This window comes from Liolophura sinensis, chromosome 6 (assembly GCF_032854445.1).
Source record: "Liolophura sinensis isolate JHLJ2023 chromosome 6, CUHK_Ljap_v2, whole genome shotgun sequence".
Taxonomy (NCBI): Eukaryota; Metazoa; Mollusca; class Polyplacophora; order Chitonida; family Chitonidae; genus Liolophura; species Liolophura sinensis.
Window position 1 is genome coordinate 26560893 of NC_088300.1, and position 23466 is coordinate 26584358.

Genomic DNA, 23466 nt, shown 5'->3' on the forward strand with positions numbered 1-23466 from the left:
CTGTCTGGGTCATGACTGACAAGAGCGCACCTGAATACATCACAGTCCTGAGCAAGGAGCCAATGTAATTAAAATACGATCATATGAGAACCGTTATGTATGAGAACAAATCATGAGGGACTTTGGTAATAACTCCAGTTCAAAACAGGGAAATCCCCCAGTACACGTTAAGCACAATGTATAAAGGAGCCACACCCGTAGCATGTGTGCGCTGGATATTCCACAGGTTTCTCAATGCATACATGATGTGGGATACATTTCCGTTAGTAGACCATTTTACAAATATGTATATGTCTACATGTATGATCTCATTTTAATCACACTGGTGACATGTTATCATAAAGACAGGACTTACTGTGTGGTTCGATAAAAACGTGTCACCCAGAGTTGTGACAAAAAATATTCACCTGATCTACATGTGCATGTATGATGTTCCACAATCATGAAAATGTGAGCAGAAATTATCTTCACCAATTATACCATGCTGGCAAAATTCTCAATACCAAGGGCTGAAAATATCAGTTTATACATGAACAGCTGTACATGTATATATAAATCTACGAGAAAACGCAGTCTTAATCAGTAGGGGTGTAGTACGTGTATGTATGACTCAGGGTCAAAATGTACAGCTCAGAACTCCCTTCTGAGAAGAGTACATGTAATCATGCTACCTTTAATAGCGAGAAACCCAAGAATTTGGAGCAAATGACTGAAAGTGAAACCCAAGTTTTAATATCTGTCCCAGCCTTTCTAAAACTTGAAGATCCATGTACATGTACATGTTATCCAGCTTTAAGTTTTATTTGTTTTCTTGTGAGTGAATTCTGGTGACAACTGAAATCATTAAACATTTGCATCCATATGAGCTAGGCCTTTTTAGAAGGTTGCAGAACCCTGTTCCCGAATAGGGTGCAAGGGTGAATCCTTGCACCCTACAAGACTTCACTCTTCACCTTACAAATAAAATATGATCATGCTTAGAATATTTGTACAGGAACTTGAAGGAGCCTTTTGTGATTGTACATCTACCGATGCCTCATAATCTAGTCCATGTTGGTCGCTCATCTGGTCTCAAGTTTTTACCCTTTCGTACAAAACCTTGATAGACAATAAACTGGCTGAATTGTCAATGATTATATATAACAAATGTTCACTGTAATAAGTACGATGAAAGTCTCTATACTCTGTTGAGGTTTCCATGTCTGTGAGCTTACCTTACCACAGGGGTGGAATTACATGATTCATTTACATGTATAAGCAGCAAGCATACACTTGAACTTTTGATTTGTTATTAGGGTAAAGCAAGACTGAGAAAACAGCAGCTCATTTTCACTACAATTCAACATGCATACTCTTTGCAGCATTAAATAAACATCCCAGCAGCAAATGATGCAGATTAGTTTCCATGGTAACAACAAATAAATGTTACACTGAATGTATAACCATTCCTTCTATAGCACAGCCTCAGTCAGGGAAATGATCAATGTCCAGTGCAAACTTAAACAACCGGTAACACAGTCAAAGCCACAATAGAAATTTAAAATGAAAAAAAAGAAAAATAAAAAAAAAAATAAAAAAACAGAAAAAAAGGAATGGAAAGCTGAAGTGAAACTGGACTGTCGCTAGAGTTAATACCCATTTTCACTTACCACTTTTCCCGGTCTAGCCCATGTATAAACACAGCCCTCTTGGCAGGCTGTCACTATACATTCCTCCCTAAACACTAAAGATGTCAGCCGCTCATGGGCCACCTTTTTACAGATAAGAGGTTCTAACACAGGTATATCGTCTAGCCGAGGGCAGGCTGGAGTGCCTAATAGTTTGATAGATTCATCCACAGGACGAACATGGTTGGCCTTCATTAGGTTAACTTTGTCACTACTTCTGCTAGCCAAACTGAAGTTCCTCTTATGCTCCTTTTTGTCGTGGTTATCTTTGTCTTTCTTTTCGCCCAGAGACAATGTAGCAAACTTAGGAGTAATGTTTAAGGCGTTTGGAGCAGCTGGTATATTTCCATCCATATATACACTATCTTTTGAAACACAGTTCACTTTCTGCGAGTGCGGCAGGCTGTTGCTGCGCGCAGGTAAGCCAAACGCATTCTGACTGATCAATGTACTTGTGCGTGTTCGCCCGACAGGAGTTCGTATAACATCCTCCGTCAGGTCCCAGAGACACAACATTGTATCCTGCCCCACAGAACCGAATCGGTAAGATGTTAGTTTGAGGGACTGCCCGTCCCCGGAGTTACGATTTGCGCTTGACGTCCCAGCCCGCTGGGCTGACACGTTATTCGCTTGATGCTCTTTTGGAGGTGACGTATGGTTACTAGAGTTTTTAGCGGTATGAGCACCATCCTCTTCCGTAGCAGAAAAATCACAGTCTTGAGGGGGAACACAGGAGGTGAACATGTCAAAGGCCACCACGTTGACCCATGACCTATGACCTTCACCCCGACACACGACCCGTTTTTCCTGGACACACCAGACTGTCACCAGGTCATCTTCACCGCCAGTCACGATGAATTTCCCATCCGGCGACCAGCACACACACAACAGACCCCCAAAGTAACTCTTCATTGTGCCCACAAGGTCCATAGAGTCGTAATTAAAGACGCGCAGATACCCGTCCTGGCCCACCACAGCCAGGTACTTCCCGCACGGGGAAAACGCAAACTCGTTGATAGCACCATGTCCCACAACCCAGCGATAGAGTGGGTTTCTAGTGCTCTTAGTTTTGCATGTGGTTATAGAGTAGCCTTCACCCTGTTTGAACGGCTGGTAGTGAGGGGGCGTGGTTCCACATGGCATTTCCTCATTGTATACATACATGTGACCGCTGGCATGAGACACTAGGAACTGGTTTGGGGAGGCTGGGATCCACTTGATACATGTCACTTTTGTCTTGTCTATCAGTCTCTGAAATACCACAAAAAGACATCAACTGGGCCCTCCCATATTAGTATATACATGAATCTACAGACTAGTGCTTTAATTACGTGATAAATGTATTGTTTTACACTTTCATACTGAATATCATCAGGATTTTTTTCCTGTTTTGTATTCTCCTCTCAAATCATTGAAGGTCTTATTATATATTTTCCAAAACTCTCACCATTCCTAACAGACATAAAAAAATCTTTAAATGAGTGTTTACAAATTCACGTATTACGTTGTCAACCCTAACATAACTAGCAGCTTGTCAAATCCAAGGGGAAAAATAACATCGAAGGTAAGTAAATGAATCTTACCATTACAATACATGATGAATACTGTAGTAAACTAAAGACTGATAAGAGTTTTAAACACTATTAAATGTGAAACTTCAGAAAACTCTTCGATGCAACCCTTCCATTCTTGGAGAATGAAATCATGAGATGATTTACACAGTTTAAATTCAGTTCTAATCTAATTCCCCAACTGGGCAAATTACTGACAAACTTTCCCACATGTGACACACAAATATGCCCATCATACTGGTGGAAAACATGGTCTTCACGAAATGTTAAAACTTCAGAAATGGTCATGTGAGTGTCATCAACCACTTATTGCCACCAAAGCCCCCACAAGCAATGGAACGAGGGAATTTACAAATTCTTTTCCGAAGAATTTTGAGCCCCCATCTTGTGTGCCCTAGCAATTAACAGGCAGACAAATTTAGCCATTAGACCAAGGCCTGCTCTCAGGGTGGTTAGCATTCAGAACTCTGTCGCACAAACAGAAAGAAAAACTTCATGAATTACAGGGATATAACCTACATGTATGCTTTACTGCTGCAGCTACTTGGGGAATTTCCCTTTAACCAACCAATGTTCCAAAAAAGAAAAAAAAATTATCAGTGTGAACTGGTTCACAGAGATCTCTACTCTAGCATACAGTGTAGAGTACATCACTGTAGTTCACAGGAGATTGCTACACAGGTTGGGAAAGTACATGTGTTAAATCACCATTTGTATCTATAGTGGTTCACTTCAAATACATGAAAGTGACAGAGCCTTCAAAAAGGATAAGTAACAGGTTTGCTGAAAGCTGACAATCCTTGTCACCTTGCCTCCTTTCGAAATTACAGTTACAGTCTCCAGATTTGATCACCGTCCCTAGATTTGGTCACCCCAAAGTATATGTACAGTAAGTTGCATTTAGCTTAGCCTATGTTTAACCAGGATCTCTCAAACCAGCCAACCGGAGACGATTCTGTATCCTTTAAGCTACAGACAAGGCTTTACTTTTGACAGGGATCTCGGTATCAGATTCTTGTACAAAACAAAACAAGGGGAATCTGCTTGGGTTACCATAACAAGACACATTTACAACACAGTATAACCTTCAAAGTATTAAAGTTACGAACGTGAAATTCCAAAAAATCTTTTAACTTCTCATTTGCCTTAAAACCAACTTGTTCAAGATACTAGATTTGGACTACATTCGAGCAAAATAAACAAATGGGGATGCATTTAGATTCTGGTAAAAAAAAAAAAATTACAAAAATAAAGCCTTGTGCACGTATAATTTCAATTCAGCCATGTATATTCCAGGTATGGGGTGTGGCGTTAAGCCATAATCATTCATTCCAGATCTTAACTTTGATTGCTGTTAGCCAATGACGCATTCCATACCTCTTCGTTACAGAGCTTGCTGAGTTCTTTTTTGATGGGGTCAATCAGCTGTATCTGTCCAGCAGTAAAGCCGACCAAGAGTAAAACGCTGTCACTGGTCAGGTTGAACTTGTTAAAGTCATGACATGTTGGGAATGTGCCACGATACGCCCGCTTATCTATTGGCTTGGTCAGATCTGCAGCCTGCAACAAAAGAAATTCAGTATTCAACTCCAAAATGTAACCGCTGATAGCTGCTTCTCTACATATATCACCAGAAACAGGTAGAGAGTGGATTTTAAATAAAACATGCCACACAAATATGAAGACATTATCTGATAATAGAGAAATCTATATAAGAGAAAATATAACTTGGAATCTTCATCCATGAGAAACAAAACTAAGTTACATGTTTGACCCAAACACCATCCAGATGGGAGGGGACTCATAAGATGCTCAAGTTAGTAGGTCATGTAATTTATTTATTTATTTGATTGTTGTTTTATGCTGTACTCAAGAATATTTCACAGATCAAACGGCGGCCAGCATTATGATGGGAGGAAACGGGGCACAGCCTGGGGGAAACTCACGACCATCTGCAAGTTGCTACCAGAACTTCCCACTTATGGCCAGGGAGGAAGTCAGCAGGTGCTTTGCTTGAATTTACATTGACTGCATTGTTGAGATGCTCCTGGGTCATTGCGCCTTGTTGGTGAGCTAACTCCCTCAGCCACAGATGTCATGTAATGTGATCCCTGAAAACTCAGGTCCATTTTCGATGAACTCAATGAAGAGACAATTCATAACTTGACTCATTTAAAAAGTGAAGTGTTTCATCACAGAATTTTATGAAACTGTCACCTGCTCGGTGCTAGGTTACCATGACATAAACCACAAGACATCTCTGAATGTGAAATATTAAAAGAACGTCTTTAGATAATTTCCTTCAATTTTAAAGATGCACTTACGCTAGTTTATACAAGCTACGAAACATACATGCTCATGTATTTTAATTTAAACGAAGAAAAAGAATCTGATAGTAATGGGTATACTTGTACTTCAGTATTTTGTTACTTTCCAAGGGTGGTAAGAGTTCGTGTCTCTTGCCAATTTTCACCAGACAAAAAAAAAAAACACGAAGATTTTGTGCCTGGTAAATATTATATGGAATTCCAAGAGCATGAATCGTACATATAAGTGATTATGACACTGTAGACCCGAAAACTACTTGTGCAAGACATAAGTTTAAAAAAAAAATGTTCACTATGGTATACACAATTACAGGCAGCCACATTCCTGTGGTCTCAACTACAGTATAACACACATGTCTGGAAAAGAATGCATAACTCCAGCTTCACCGCAGAGATTTCATAACATATACTGTACATATACATGTAACACAGTCTGTTTAATTGTGATATGTGCCATGGCAGTCGCTATCTGCTGTCCACATATATGTACATGTAGTGGTATATGAGCCTGTACTTGACACAGAGATGATTGGCACCAACAGAGCATGTCAGATCCAGCAGGTCAAGGTGTTGACAGTATGGACCAGTCCTGTTTAGTGTTTAGTGGAATACTGCCAGTTGGAAACACCCACAGCTTACATCAACATATATATCTACCCTAAATGACAATAAATTTTGTCCATGACTAAAACTATTAACTTACTCATTTTTCCTGATTGTGACAGTTCTTTTGATCACAAAAAAGTGTTTTAAGGTCTGTTGGGATGGTAAGATGATACCCTACTGGATAAATGTGAGTTTCAGCACCCAAATATACTATTTTGCAATATTTATTTGCCTCTAAAAGTGCACTTTTGTGTGCAATACATTTTAGGTCAATTAGGGTATATATATTGTAAATAGCGTGTATAAACATGCACAGAATATGTTTTCCAGAAGACACAATGAATGTTAATGTACAATGTACATGTATCTTAACGACCATTCTGTAAATATGGCTTACCATATATACATGTACGTGCAATAGAAATAAGCAGACATGATGACTTTATGTGACAGACTGAGATTGTATTATTTTCCTCAACCTGTGAAAGGATTATGATTCTTTCTTATAGTTCTCACATACACCCTAAATGATCTGAAATTTCACCGACAAAAGTGCATTTTTATATCGTTTCAACGTTATTTTTGGTGCTGAAACTAACAGTTTTCCAGAAGAATATCATCCCTGTTCCAAGCAAACCTCAAAACACCTTTCCAAAATCAATAGAACTCTCAGAATAAGGGAAAATGGGCAAGTTAGTCACAGACGAAATTTATGGTCATTAGGGTAGATCCTTGTCCCAAGCTAGCATTTTTATATTTTCGGAGAGGTCCTGCACCTGGCCCCTGAAATCTGCACATATCCCTCTTAAGGAGCAATGTTAATATTACTTTCAGTGGAAAGTGCATTTGATCTGCCTTTGACCCATATATCTTTTGATTTCTACCTGAGGGTCTCCAGATATGCACCACCCCCCAAAATACACTGACATTAGGATTTATTTCATAACCCGTGAATTCTGCGCACAAACTTTTAGCATAACTACAGTACTTGTAGGTATATCATCAACTCAGTGATGTGCATGTGTGACACTGTATCCAAACCAACACCTCCCTGAGGTCCATACAAAATGTCACCTTATTATCACATGGTCTGATCCAGATCAGAATTCCCAGGCCAGTCTGAAGCTAGGGTCACATGACCAGCTCACTGAACTGCTCAGCCACCTCATTCATTCTCATGCCACCACACTTCTCATTCATAATCTTATTTGACGCACTGAATAAAATATTAGTCAAATATCTGGAGGCCTGCATTAACACATGGCATACATGCAGAGGCAAGTGAAATCTGCCTTTGTACTACATAAATGTATTTAAGTACAGTGCTAAAATCTAACAAATCTTATCTAGTATTTATATATTTTCTGATTGGTGTTCCACAAAACACTCAAGAATTTTACACTTACACGACCAGTTGTCAGGAGACATGATATTCAGTTCCCTTGTCCCACTGGAGTGGTTCTGTGTTATCATATGTTCTGTAATGTTATAGGTTATGAAGTTTGCCCTGCATACTTGCCTATTAAAGTTTCTCCACTAACAGAAAAAAAACAAATTCATGCCTAATTCAAACCTTGAATAATAGATTATGGCATCACTCCACGTCCGCAATATTACAGCCGTATTTGGAGAAGATTAAAGAATTGAACATGTGCAGTCTGCATGCTTGGGTTACATGTACAAGTATATATGCCAACTTTATACAATCTTGGCAGAATTAACAACTACCTAATCAGCAGTAAAGATCTGTGTTCAGAATCGAGCCAGCTATCAGAAATACATTCATGTACACCCCCACCACCTGTGTCCCATTTCGACACTGGGAATACAGCACTGTGGAGTGAGGGTAACTAAAGGGTGCTGCATTAATGCACTGTCTCTGTACATCTCCGATCGTCAGCGTATCCACCAAACTGTCACAATAATATGCACACTTACATTCATGTACAGTATCATATGCTACAGTAATTAGGCCATGTATGTACTTCACAGTGATCAATTACTTACATGTACAATATAAAATTTGATTTCTGTTCCATTGCCCATTACCTTTGACAATGTTTCATAATTTACAGGCTTTTCATGGAGAAAGATATCAGTACATGTACTATTAAGGCACACCAGCCTACGAAATACTACTGCTTATGATATAGAAATGCCCACAATATTTCCTTCAATCAATATAATAATACGCATGAATAACGTCCAAAACATACGGATACTCAAGGCGGTGCTATTATTGGTAGAGAACATGTTCTGACATGTACATCAAGTCTATAAAGATGTTGACAGGTAGAATTTGAAATTGCATGTACATGGACACATTACACAAACACCATTGGGTAATCCATTCTCACAGGTGGAGAAACAGATGTGTTCATAACCTCAGGTGTGTACAGAATTGCACATCAATGGGTAAAAATACAATTACCGTATCTGACCTAAAATTTCGTCCATGACTTACTCATTTTGCTCTATTCTAGAAGTTTTATTGATCCTATAGATGTATTTTGAGGTTTAGTACCTAAAAGGTAGGCTGATATTTTAGTTTCAGCATCAAAAACATCACTGTTCTTTGTTTCTAAAAGTGCACTTTTCTCAACGAATTTTCAGGGTAAATACCGGAATCTGATGCCAGACTAATCTTCCTTCTAATGCTGTCAGTCCAGGTTAGTGTTGAGGAGCACAGAATTACAGCAGAAATGCACCTGACCAAGTTACTCTCACTGTTCACAAAAAATCTGATTCTGAAATCTAAATCTATCGAATCCAATGCATGTAACCAGAAACTTTACAGTAATTACATTTTCTAAGAATCACAAAAAGAATTTTTTAATGGGATTTACAGCTGAGGCCAATGCAGCCATCTGAAACCCACTAATTCATACAAACATGAATACATAAAAATATGTACAGCAGAGCCTGCACAATGTGGGCCGAACTTTGTATTCAGAGAGTTGTATTTTTGGCAGCACATATATGTATACACCTCTTCAGGTATAAATGTCTATGTATACAGGCAATCTGCCGGCCCAGTGTACTGGCATTTTTGTGTAAATATGGTAATTGGCAACACCAAAAGTAGGTTTCAGCCTTCTGCAAACTTGTCTATATGTACCACTAAACAGGGTACATCTGCCAGGCATAACATTAGTCAAGTTATCAGCCCACAGGCCTCTGAAAAGTCACCTGAATATCAATGTCACAAATGTGTGTACAGCGTTCTCTTGTTTGTGTATTGGGCCTAGATGAATATATGTATGGTATACATGCTGTACATGTGAAGACTTGTGATTAATGACTGGCAACCGGTGCAGTTTACATTTTAGTACAACACTGCTGTCACATGGTAACTTCCACACTTAACAGACGACAGAGATTCACACATGACTTGAAGTCCATTGTACTTTCTTTCTTTGCACAGAAAATACCCTACTCCAGAACATAACAGCAATACAAAATCTTAATGACACAATTCTGTAACTTACGATGACTGTCACATTGTAAGATGCGCTCCAGTTATTCAATATAGAACTTTTCACTTAAATGTACTATCAGATTTCTACCCAGGTTTGCAAGGTACCAGACAAACTTATCGGCTGTGACATTCTTCAGCTGAATGAACCTCCCATCAAGGGCCTGGAATAACTGTTAGTCTAGACATGGTACCTATATTATCCTGGCACCCAATCATTTATATTGTTTCGAACTGATATAAACACATAAAAAAAATTTATCTTCAAATTCAACATGTGATGTAAGCACTGAATTGCAACAAAAAATGTTCATGAAAAGTGTTCATGTATTGTCCTTTGAATGTTGTTTAAACAACACACTACTCAGGAATTTTGCAGAAGTAGTTTCATTTTAATACACCAACGCTGTGTTCATCATCTTTTATTCAAGACACTATATGGCTTGTAAACTTTGAGCTGGCTCTAAAGGTGAAAATATTTGTGTTAAACTTGGGAAAGTTCCCCAGTTTCTCTTCAAAGTCAAATACCTATTAAGAATACAAATCAACTTACACATTTTAATGCTGGATAGCAATACATACACGTTAACTGTACATCTCGCAAGTTCTAACTACATGTCGTGAGCATGACTGTAATCCTCCATTACAGCAGAGTTTTCATAAATACACGAAAATACAATCAACACATGCCCAGTAAATACATGTACATGTACCTTGCACTCCTACATATACATTGTATGTTTTAGTACAGCAATTGCTGTGTAACAGTAACATAGGTGCCTTATTTATAAGGCAGATTCAGTTGCAATGCTACACAATATGGTACAACTCTGCCAAGTCATGCTCCGTAAAAATCTGTATAACTTGGCACATCCCTTGAATAGTTTTAACAATGGAGTACCAACAAATACAGTAAATGACCCCAAACAGTGCAGCTTTTCTTCCATAACTACTAAGATAACTCTTTCTATTAATTCTGGCACATGTAAAGTCACTATACTACGTATGTATACAACTTGCATACAACTCCTTTCATTTCACCAATGAACTATATAACGGCATCTTAGTACGTCATTGGCATTTCAGGCTAATTTAACTTTCAAAATGTGTCCCCTTTAAACTTATAAGGAGCAACACTCATGAAAAGCTTACAAGAATTTAAAAAAAAAGTCTGCATGTAAGTTCCACGAATATTTCTAAGGCTGAGATTCCAAAGCCTCTTGTACTAAGGTTACAGTTTATCCCAGTGTGAGCCGTATGTCATGATACAAGTAACTGGGAACTATATGTAAATGTATCTTGTACTAAGGTTACAGATTATCCCAGTGTGAGCCGTATGTCATGATACAAGTAACTGGGAACTATATGTAAATGTATCTTGTACTAAGGTTACAATTTATCCCAGTGTGAGCCGCACGTCATGATACAAGTAACTGGGAACTATATGTAAATGTATCTTGTACTAAGGTTACAGATTATCCCAGTGTGAGCCGTATGTCATGATACAAGTAACTGGGAACTATATGTAAATGTATCTTGTACTAAGGTTACAATTTATCCCAGTGTGAGCCGCACGTCATGATACAAGTAACTGGGAACTATATGTAAATGTATCATTACCACCAGGGGCATTTTCTACTCAGTACATGCGTTGTTCTACTCAGTACATGCGTTGTAATAACATGATATACATACATACTGGTACCATATACTGTACAGGCACACATTTTAAATGTCAAACGAGGCTACGTCTGCAACTGTAGCCAACCATATTTCAACCACAGATATATAATCAGAATATCTGGGGATTAATAATAAAATGTCAATATACATGTTCTGATGCTTGCTGACCACATACTCGCTGCTGCTAAACTAAAGTAGCCAAGTAATATACCCTAATACCTCAACCTTTCCGCATCTAAATGAAGGAGCAACTTCTAATGAGTTTTAAAATGTTCCACACACACAATGTTTCCAATAACAAGACATACCTTATTGTATTGTCTGATTTTGAACAAATATTTAACAACCAATAGTTAAATTCTATCACTGCTACTAATAACCAATATATACATGTAAACTGAACAACAGGGCTTTTGAAGCTCCATTTCTAAACCCTATCACTGCTACTAATAACTAAAACACACAAGCAGTAAGTCAGTTCCATGTAACACATCTGTAATGCTAGTTGTACATTGTACAACATGTGAAGGAGACTGACCCAGCATGTGCACTCACAGCTGCACACACTGATGACGACTCACGACTCACGTGAATACAATGAACAACATAGCACACGGTTGGGAGTTTGTGTGAAGCAAGTTTCAGCCTTCGTGTCAAGGACGATGTACATAGAGTTGTATTACAGCCATCCCTAGATTTATTACATTCAGCATTACAAGTAATCACGCTGTTAGCACTAATGAAGCACCTTTCGGATAATACACCAAGGTACCAAGATCATGTCATCTGTGCATGTGCAGTAGACTGGAGAATTAAGGCTTCCACATCCATGTGTAGTATGGCAGACATTCAACACTGGCAATGTGACATATACATGTACATACGTGCATGTTGATCAACAGCTTTATATTGTGCTACATTACTGAACATACATGTACATCTCAGTTTCATACATTTTCTCGCAAGACATACACTTTAATTATTCATATAATTTTACTGGTGTTTTATATTTTATTTATTTATTTGATTGGTGTTTTACACCACCTGATGCTTGACATGATGTAGATGTAAACTACAAACCAATTGAATGAAGGACATTTTTCTTTTCATTGGTGCTTTACATTACCATCCAAATGGAACAGAAGAAAGTCGTATTGCAGGTGTTTTTAGTCACCAAAATGAATCAGAAAACATTATTAACTGGTGTTTTATTTTCGTCAATAATTTGAATCAGAAAAACATTTAATGGTAGTTTACCCCATCATTCAACTAAGCCAGAAGATATTTTTTACAAGTGTTGTGCACTGCACTTCAAATGAATCAGAAGATATCTTGTTTCATATTGGTGTTTTACCCTGCACTAAAATCTAGTCATAAAGGCAACTGAATATTTATTGGAATTAAATGCATGACTTTAAGATTACTTCACTTCTATAAAAGTACCCAAGACTGGATTAAACCACCGCGCTTATCAGTCGCCCATCAAACCCCACGACCCTAACAAACTTATGACACTGACGACGAAGTGACAGCTAGTCTATTAACCAGCACGATTTCACAAATGACCTCAACCGCCAAGTACTGGCAATCTGAACTGAGATAGTTCTCCACTATAGTTATATGTTTTCATCCAGTGCACACGTACTAAATCTGTGTCATTTAAAAACACAATTCATGACAGACATCTCTCTGAAACATACATTAATATGGATACCTCACTTGTCTATGAAATAAGGGAGCTCACGATTATGGGTTAATGCCACCTCAGCAATATTGCAGACATATTGTGGTGATGATTTATCTACTTACTTATTTGATAGGTCTTTTATGCCATACTCAAAAAATATAATTGGTAGGTGGGGGGAACCCACAACAACCATTAGATGGTTGCACACATTCCCACACACAACCAGACAGGATATATTTATGTATCTGATTGGCGTTTTACGCCATACTTGTAGACAAAAATAGTTCGCTCATAAGATGGCAGCTATCATTATGGTGGGAGGAAACCCACAACCATCCACAGGTTGCTGCAAAATTGTGGAGGAAGACAGCCTTAAACTCCTCAGAAGCCCCTTGGGGAAATGAAGTACATAGATGCAGTTATATGACCATGTAGATTAAGTAGCTTTGACATAATAAAAAATGCAAGCCTTGAACTAGGTTCTAAAGTTCCTGCAATACTTATGAACCATAGATCAGCTCATAGCACATACTCACTGCTCCAATTAGAACTTCAAAACATCACAGCTAATGAACACACATGACTGTGTACATCATGTGTACACCAACATGAGTGTCTGAGCAGCTGCTTTATCTGAAGAAATCAGAGACAAATGACAAATATCACTGTCAACCTAATCAAATCTTGATAAAAACATATGTTTTAAATCTCAACATCATACCATATAGTCATATACCAGTTACCAGCTAAAACCATGACCCATCAAACCCATATTACCATCTATTTGTCAAAGGTTAAAATGCAGGAAGGAACTACATGGGTATACCAGAACACTTGTTCTGTTTAACATGCCATTTAGTTTCTCAGTCGCCCAACTGATAGAGGCACTGTATTAGGTAATAGATCTGGATCTACTCAGGGCACTGGCAGTCAATTAACTTTTGCTCAATTAGAAAATAGCACACAGAATGAAGTGTTGTGTTGTATACATGATGGACATTCCCCACATACGGTGGTAAATCATGAATCCTGCACTGCTACACTTGTAATACTGCTAACCCTATCTCAGAAGTGTTAATACTTGCCTCCCATACAAGATACAAAAGATAAAGAAAAAAGAGCAAAATTTAACCACACAAATACATGTTGAAATAAAAAAAATAATTACACAGGTGTTATTACAGCCAGGAAATCCTTTCAAGTTACAAAAAGCTTTGATTCATTATTTTAACCACTACCTTTGATCTTAGCAGGTGTACACCTGAACTGATTTACAACTTAACACTCATCTTCTGCACTTGTTGTGTTATCAAACACTGATGAAAGTTGACAATCATTTCATCTTTTCGAACACAGTGGAGTCATTTTCTTCTAAATGTATCAAAATGCTTTTGAATTTCAAGTTACTGTGTGCAAGTGAATTTGCCTTTCGTCTACCTGTGCAACACAAGGAATAAAGTAGGCTCTTTACATCTTTGAAAAATACAATAAGAATTGAAATTATTCTTCATACAGTTTATGATTATTCCTCACTTTTTTTAATGAAGTAGTACATAGTAACTACTACATCAACATGTGCAAATACTCCTAGCTAAGTAAAGATTCAAGAAACATGCATCACCATTTGTCATTTTCCATCATTTATTTATTTGATTGTTGTTTATAATAACAAACTGTTTTTCCACACATAAGATGCTTATTTATTTCATTTATCTCATTAGTGTTTTACGCCAAACTCAAGAATATTTCACTTGTACAACGTTGGCCAGCATTATGGCGGAAGGAAACGAGTCAGAGCCCGGGGGGAACCCATGTAAGATGGTGGTGAGAGTGCCTAGGATAAACTACAGACCTACAGATACAAAAATTTCAAATAAAATGCTTATCAGCCTCCCACAACAGTTCATACAGCTGTAGCTAGTTCGAGATTCCTCTTCCTTAGGTATGGCAAAACTTTTGTTAGGCCCCAAACCAATGTCTGGTATCTGATGTAGTTACCTGCCCTTTTCCAATATGTTGAGACTGTCAGTACAGTGGGTCGCTTCGAATTCACCAAGGAGTCTCAGGCCCACACAGCATAGGAAATAATCAATCAAAGTTATGGTTGCGATAAAATAACAGGCCAAAAGATAAAAAACATATGTGTGTGAAAACTTCAAGCTGTCGAGATGTATTTGATGGGTAATTTTATTTCTCCAACAATGTGACAAACTGCATAAGACATTAGTTCGGGGCATCCTTAGACAAACAAAATTTTGTCAAACCTAACTTCAGAGCAATCTCAGACTAAGCTATAACAATAATTACAGTTTGATAGTACAAAACATTCTCTTCCGCAACATAGAAAACGAGCAAGATAACTGTACCATCAACACACACTTACAACATCAATGTCAACATAAAAGGATACATGAAAAGGAACTATAAAACGAATATTACGTTTCTACGCCAAATGAGGAAAATTATTCAATTTTGGGGGTATTTTTATACCTGTTAATTAGCCTTCTATATTATGCATAGTTTTCGTCGAGGGTCAGATTTTTTCAGAAATTACGTCATCGTTGATCCTGCTCAGAACCCGGTGAACACTCTCAAAGTGCCCTGAGCCTCCTGAACCATATTAGCTACCGTGTGGGTAAGGTGACATGTACATGGATACTGCATGTCTTCTTCGGGTCAGCTTAACGCCCCCGTCCGCCCCCCTGCACCCGCCCCCATTCGGTCTGTTCCCCACATCCCTGCCCCCATTCGGTCTGTCCCCCACAGAGTTCTTTTTAAACCAGGATCCTCAATGACATCCTCACTGCAAGGTGCTTAATTTCTGGACTGACCACTGGGGCCATAAGACTGTATTTTGAAGCCATTTTTAACCCCCAAGGTGAAAGCTGAAAAATTTATTTGTACTGTTATATGTTATTACATATGTTAATCTGCATATTAAGAAACCAAAGCGTTTCATGTAACCAATAACTCAAATCAAAGGTAAATTACACTCTGAAAGTGAAACTTCCAGTATCCAAGACTTCCTATGGGCTACCAGTATATCTTTCAAAAACAACCATGTCATTTATAACGATCGCTAACACTTCTATTCCCACAGGTAAACACAGGTGATAAATTCATAAACCAAACGAACATGATATTGCAGGACGACTATGTGAAGTATGTCGGTATGTGCTACAACATAACTTAGTTCACACTGAATTACAAGCAGGTCGCACTGAAATTATTGGCTGGACAGGTTAAGGCTGGTGAGAGAGATAAATACACTCTCAGTCTATTTATGATATTTATTCATCCAGCGTGATTAGATGAGAGCCTACATCATAAAAATCTGTGAAGAAAGCAGTGTAAATTATCATTACCTTTCTGACCCCCTTGTACACATAGAAATAGAGTTCTCTTCCGGCATTGAAACATATCCTATCTGGCGCAGGAGAACCGTCGTTGACATTAATGAAAGAGACCCGCACGGGGGTGTTAGCTTGTCCATTAAAGGCAACTCTAGTTGGCCTAGAGTATTCAGAGAGTGGCATCAATTTATAAGTTCCTTCCCGAGTACTAAAATGCGTCCTTATATCGTCCTTACCACCTCCCTCACTCTGCGCCGCCATGTTGAGTTGTAATGAGTGGCAGGTACCCGGATGGGCTGGAAAATGCGCATGTCCTTACAGATAAACTTCCGTTGTGTGACAACATTAACACGTGGGGCACTTGTTTACAAATCGCACGAGAACAATACAAATCGTTAACAATAATGGTATTGATGGTATTCGTGTTGGTAAAGACGTTGAATGTTTTTGACTTGCATATGCTTATCTTTAGAAAAACTTCAGGTAAAATAGGGTGGATATAAAATGAACGCCAGCTTTACAGTACATGTAGCAAAATAACCACGTGACTTGCTCCAGCAGGTGCGCTTCTTCTTCCTCTTTCACTTTTCATTTCGCAGCATGCCTCTATATACTTATATCGCCATTGAAACCCACAATTGCAACCACAGCGCGTAAATACCACTTGCGAAAATCAGTTGATCAGTTACTCCAGCCTTAAATACGCATTCCATGATGCAGTATACCAGCTGCGCCTTATCGGCAGTATCCAGCCATCGTGGTCGGAGGTTTAAATATTTTATTTTTCCCACAAGTCGTACAACGTCGTTAACTTAGTCCCTTATTTATTAATGTACACAGGGTACATACGACCACAATATCTAAGTCAAAGTTGATCGGCAGGATTAACTAAAACATGCGTTTAGATCAAACCGCGGGCAGTGAAGCAGTTCCAGGTTAATTTTCAGTAAATTGGCAGCTATGCAAGTATATAATGAATATAATTGTTATAAAAGTGTATTTTCTGTATACATGTGGTGACGATTTATAGACATGTAAGCTTCTAGCTGGAGATAAATTTATATAATTAAGTCTTTACATTAGTCGAGAAGATGATTCATTTCGAGATATACTAGTCTGTAGTGTAAGAGATTTGAAATGCTACCCTCTATGTAATGGCTAAGACTAAACTAAGAGATGAGTTTACAATGTCACGTTTGTACATTTTATGACTAAGGGGTTATTTAAATAGATGAAGATAACATATTAATCTGATAGTTATTTTTCAAAAGGCGAAATGAGTAGTCAGCTGCTTGAGTATAGTAATGTTTTGAGAAGAAATACACAGATTATACATAAATAATGATATAAAAAATCAGGCCTGAATGAACACCAAACTTGTTGAAATCAGATCCAGTGGTGTCAGCTCAGGGCCTAATTTTAATGGTGATGAGATTGAAATCAATACGAAAGATGTGTTTTCAGGGGCCGCAACTCTTACCTGGAAGTTGCCACGTCGCGCGAGGGTTGTTCGGTTTTGACGAGAATCAACATGGCAGTCTCCGTGATGAGATGCGCGAGAAAATGACAGATGAGACATTCGCATGCATTCCAGATTGTTAACCGTTTCCAAGTCGCATCTTTACTTATAGTCATAAATATTCCACGTACTCACCAATTCTCCTCGATGGGATTGGCGCATGGCTACTGTCGGCGTAGTAAGAAACAGCTCCGTTAGCTGGCGGCGCTGCTCTGTTTGCCAGGACTCGGGAAGTTTCAAATCCCCAAGGGACTTCTGTCGGCATCTTCGAGACTTTCATTGTACAAAAGAGGGTGGCTCGTTTGTGTGTCGGTATGGTTCAACTGGGGTCTGTCCATCCCTGCCGGTGGAGGGTGTGAGTGATAAGGACTACGAAGACCATGTTGTTCGGCATCATGTTTATGGCAACACTGCCAGCAGAGGTGTGCAGAAACATTCACAGTTTTACATTACCTTAGGGTATTCATAGTTCATAGTTTCGAGTACCCGCCTATGCTCCTACCGTAGGCCTGGCTTCTCCCATGTGGACTTCCACGCGGACAATTTCACTACAAAAACCGGATCAAACTCTTTTTTTTGCTATCCACCAATTCCCTAATACAGCAGAAATGTAATATATCAAATCCAGCATTGATAAACCATCTTTCAACAGTAATCTAGCCATCTGTTGATACATGTAAAGGGTCAGTGTTTTAGTTGAAATGATGTCCCATTAGCTGAATAAATGGACAAGAAAAAGGACACAAATATTGGTTTATGTTTGCAGCAACTCAACATGCTTGTTTATAGGCTTGATTTGGCATTCTAAGGATTGTTCATAATGGCAGCCATGCCCTGAGGAAACTAGGTCAAGCTTTGTCATTACGAAGGTGTCTTTGGTCACAGTCTTTTACGTTTCATTTGTAGACAAAGGAATGAGTTCGGCTAGGAGTGAGCAGTATGATTTACAGATTGCCAACTCTAGTCATACCCAAGAGCCATCAGTGGTGCAGGATCAGCACAAGTGGACGGTGTATCAATCGTCTATCAACCTCCCTGCCCTACTCAATGATCCCCGACTTTCCAAGAGAGAAACAGACTTCTTCACGAAGACATGGGGGGACTCATTTGAGAACACGCTCATTTTACCTTCGCCTTATTTAAGGGAGATAACTCAATCTCATTTTGAAAAATATCTTCACAAGACTTCAACAGTAAGCCCCATTTCTCTTGAACCTCTTACATTTTCTACATGACATACAAAACATTCCTGTATATTCAGGTAGAGCACTCTTCTATCATCGGTTAAACTACATTTTTCTTGATTGTACCCCAGTTATTTTATTTAATGGATGTTTTAAATTCTTTCAACGTGTATATGGTGTCCAGCAAAAAATCCTGATTCTCTGAACTAGTGCTTTTTAAATCTGGCTGAAATACTTTCTTAATATTACTGACCCTGTCACATGTATTTTTTTACTCTTTCACTCAGACTATAGCTTTTACTGCTATAATGCTGGCCATAGTCATATTAAATAAATAAATAAATATAGCTTTTAGCTTAAATATTTGAATTGTCTTTCTGTCTTCACTAATAGCTTATGCGTTGCTGTAGCTGGTCCATCCCACCATAATGCTGGTGTAAATATAAGTGAAATATTCTTGAGTACTGTGTAAAACATCAATCAAATAAATAAATCAAACATAGCTGGTCCCGGAAAACGTGATCTAATTATTAATGTGTCAGACTGTACTCTTTTTTTTTTTTATCCAGAGATATAAAAAACACCAGCGTTTAAAAGCCCTTCCAGAGAAAGCCGATAACAGTCAGATCTCAGAAACGTCGAAACAATTTTCAGGAGGACACATTAAACAGCTGGGTAAGCCATGGTGTTGGAAGAAACATTGTAATGTGAACTTGTTTTGTGAACTTGTTTTGACATTAATTTATGGTTTGTTCCACAATTTTCTGTATTCAGGGAATGTTTTGTATACTGCATCATGACATAACCTCACAATGGTGTGTAAATTTTGACACTTACACATTCTGATGACGTAAAATACAAGCTTTTGGCCTTCCAACAGGACCTATTTGACATAGAAATATCAGAACTGAATGTTGTGATAACTTAAAGTATGACTTACTGTAAATGACCTAAAAATTCGTCCATGACTATGTTGGTCATTTTTGCTGATTGTGGTCCAGTTTCACATAGGGGCGTACAATGTTTTTTTATCGTATATTTGTCATACAACATTATTACCGTGCCATTGTCCTATATATGCGATTAACATCTTTGTGAAATGGGGCCCTGGACTTGGAAAGGTGTATTGAGGTTTGTTTGAAGGTTGGTTGATTGAGGAAAGTTTGGATTGAGGAAAGTTTGGACCATTTACAGTATTTTTTTCATTATCGCAATTGAGAAGCTAAAGCTTTCTCACTCTGACCTTGCTTTGCAAGCTTAAGAAGTATACTTCATTTGTTTTTTAAATTTTGTCCTGTTCAAAAGTAATTAACATTAATTGACATTGTGTTTAGTTTTGTTTTGCTTTTTTTTCTAGAGAAAAATCGAGAAGAACTCGAGCAAGTTCCAAAGGTAGAGTCCTATTCACAAGTTTTCACTTTATCATGATGACTATTTCTCTAACACCTTAGTAAAGTAATCAGCTCTTGATGTCAAATCAGAGAGATCTGATGCTAAACCAGGCATTTTCCGCCCTTTAAATAAATGTAGGGAAAAAGAACTTGAATGGATGCTAAGTTGTGCGTCTCCACCATGAGGAAGGTCAAACAGTATACAGCGCGCAGGTTATACGAACAGTTTTAAGAACATGCACTTTCTTCAAAATCTTGAATGTATGTTTGGGGTTTGGCATTGTACTTAACAATTTTTCAGTTATATGACAACGAGGAGTCAGTAGGCATGCGTACATGTACTGTGCCTTCTTGTGAAAGGGTGAATCCATGCAGTCAAAGTGCTGCGCCACTGAAGTGCCATACCAGACATGACACCCCACCTGGTCGCATTATACTGACACCTGGCCAACCAATCCTGTTTTCTTGCTCTAACTTCTCAGTGCTAAGGGCCAAGTAAGGTAGCAACAAGTGCCATTTTTAAAGTGTTTGGCATGGCCTGACCTAGGCTTGATCCCAGGTTGCCCAACTTTGAGGTGGCTGCTCTAACCATTGAATCACAGAAGTGGTTAAAGGGAACATGAAGTCTGCCACTATATATACATAGAAAAACAGATATAGGACACTGTTATCTCAGATAAGTAGGTAAAAAGGTTTTGAGAGCCTTGAAGATGAAGTTCAGTATTGGTGATACGGAACTGAGGAACAACTCACTCCGAGTAGCCATGTCATAGAAGCTCTTATGAACTTGGCCAATCACTAGCGCTGAAAGCCTCACATGAAAATTGGGTGTCACGTCAAAAAACCTATCAGCTCTCAATTGTCAGTGTGTTTTCTTAAGTGGGTCAATGCATTACATGGGATTGTTCTATTAGTTTAGGTGTTAAACAGATGCATTTTAAACCTCACATTTACAAGCAGGGAACTGAGAACGGCTGCCCGTGTCACAATGTGTACATGTTGGGCAGAAGACTCAGCCTAACTCGTTAGGGTGAGCTAGCAAGAAAACCGCCTCTGAAGAGTCATTGCTTGAAGAAAATATTATGACTTTGGATTATTTTTCCTTAGCAAAGCAGATTCATTGCGAAAATATCGTCCTAAAATCTGAATGAAAGAGTCTGTAATAAATGAGAAGGTCCTGCTATGTCTGGTAATTCCCTGATGTCTGTACAGCCAGTTAGGCCTAATGCTTACACTCAGGCTGATACTCTTTGGTTGGGTACCAGGCATTTTTGTTTGTATTTTCTCATTGTCACATTGTTTAATATCGATGGTACGGGGAGGTCTGGGCGAGGTTTTGTGACATCACCCTCGATAGCTGTAACATTGGAAAATGACGTCATCGAATGAGGCTAGGTACTGATGATTGTTTGCTATTTATTTTGTTGATAAGCTCTGTAGAATTTTTAAATATTTTTAGAACATTTCTGGAATAGTACTAATTAATTCAGATTTACTGGCAGACTTTATGTTCACTTTAAAATGTATTGAAGATTATAGGCTCTAATTATAAGACAGGTGGTATGTCAGGTACATGGACCTCACAGTGGGCAGTAGTGGACAGTGGGCACTGCAACTCCAGTTTCCTCCACCATTAAATTTGACCAGGACCAACTTGTAAGAAGCCTACTTAACATTACGAGCATTGTAACAGGCATGGCGACGTAATGCCTTTATTGCTGGTTGCCATGGTAGTTACGTGCTTGTAACGTTAAGAAGGCTTCGTACAAATGGGTCCAGGTTGCAGGATCACGAATATATATAGTTAATCTTAATCTGTTATTATTCCTGAAATAACATGTAAAGGACAGTAATTTTCAATTTTGTGTTGGAAATCTAAGACAACTCATAGTATTCTAATAACAAATAATAAGGTTAGTCACAATTTTAGCGCAGCAAAGTATTGCGAAGTTAAGACTAAGACAGCTTCGTGATCTCAGAGACATGTAATTGTGCAGATAGTCAGTTGTTGAGATGGTGTTAAACAACATTCAAATAAATATAGAAACTAATGTACTCAGTAATCCATTATTTTCTTTTCTTTTTTTTTTTTTTTTTTTTTTTGTCCAGATATTCATGTTGCCTAATTTTACTCTGGACAACCCTGATACGTTTATGGCCGTCTTTCCATGGACACAGGTGGAGGAGTCACGTGACGCCACGGGCAGAAAACAGTCTTCAAAGCTGCTCCAGGAAAAGGTAATAATATTACATTAACTTCACACTTGTAATATTATCCAAATTCTTGGTGATAAATAATCAACAAACATTTGCTACACTTTGCCAACATTTTGTCTGTTGTGCATGGATATAACAGTATCTTTTGCACAAACATTTGCTACAATGTGCCAGAATTCTGTTCTGTTATGCATGGATGTAACAGTATCTTTTACAGGAACATTAACTGCACTGTGCCAGAATTCTGTTCTGTTATGCATGAATATAACAGTATTTTTTACACAAACATTTGTTACAATGTGCCAGATTTCTGTTCTGTTATGCATGGATATAATAGTTTCCTGTACAGAAACGTTAACTACACTGTACCAGAATTCTGTTTGTTATGGACGGGGCATAAGTGTATCTATTAAAGAAACAGTTACTGCACTGTGCCAGAATTCTGTTCTGTTATGCACAGGTATAACAGTATCTTTAGGTTACAGAATCATTGACTACACAGTGCCAGAATTATGTTCGGTTATGGATGAGGCATAACAGAACAGATGCTCCTGTTCTGTTAGCATATGTATAATATTTGCCCCAAAATAATAAAAATGTTGCAGCCTTGACATTCATGGAAGGAGTTTTTCATTGTGGTTATCAGAGTTTTTGTAAGCATAAGAGTATCCAGAATGTACAGTAGATGCACATTATTAAAGAAAGAGAGAATAAAAACACCCTAGATTAACCAAGCTGTGTAGTACTGTACGTGTATATTTCTTCACAATCTTTCCAGGCCATCTT

The 23466-nt window shown here is 38.2% G+C and overlaps 2 protein-coding genes across 2 annotated transcripts in view; one reads left to right on the plus strand and one right to left on the minus strand.

Moving 5' to 3' along the window:
* The window catches only part of LOC135468727 (WD repeat-containing protein 20-like), a 30555-nt gene extending 13924 nt beyond the window's left edge, over nt 1-16631 (minus strand). Inside the window, exons 1-3 of the mRNA XM_064747125.1 lie at nt 16382-16631; nt 4616-4798; nt 1650-2918 (exon numbers count right to left, since the gene is read on the minus strand). Coding sequence (XP_064603195.1) covers nt 1650-2918; nt 4616-4798; nt 16382-16630 — 1701 coding nt within the window. The 5' untranslated portion in view covers nt 16631. The remainder of the gene's footprint in view (nt 1-1649; nt 2919-4615; nt 4799-16381) is intronic.
* Nucleotides 16632-17976: 1345 nt separating this feature from the next.
* The window catches only part of LOC135466644 (vacuolar protein sorting-associated protein 54-like), a 30457-nt gene continuing 24967 nt past the window's right edge, over nt 17977-23466 (plus strand). The window contains exons 1-5 of the mRNA XM_064744243.1: nt 17977-18310; nt 18795-19081; nt 19642-19747; nt 20430-20464; nt 22573-22701. Of these exons, the coding sequence (XP_064600313.1) occupies nt 18049-18310; nt 18795-19081; nt 19642-19747; nt 20430-20464; nt 22573-22701 (819 nt within the window). The 5' untranslated portion in view covers nt 17977-18048. The remainder of the gene's footprint in view (nt 18311-18794; nt 19082-19641; nt 19748-20429; nt 20465-22572; nt 22702-23466) is intronic.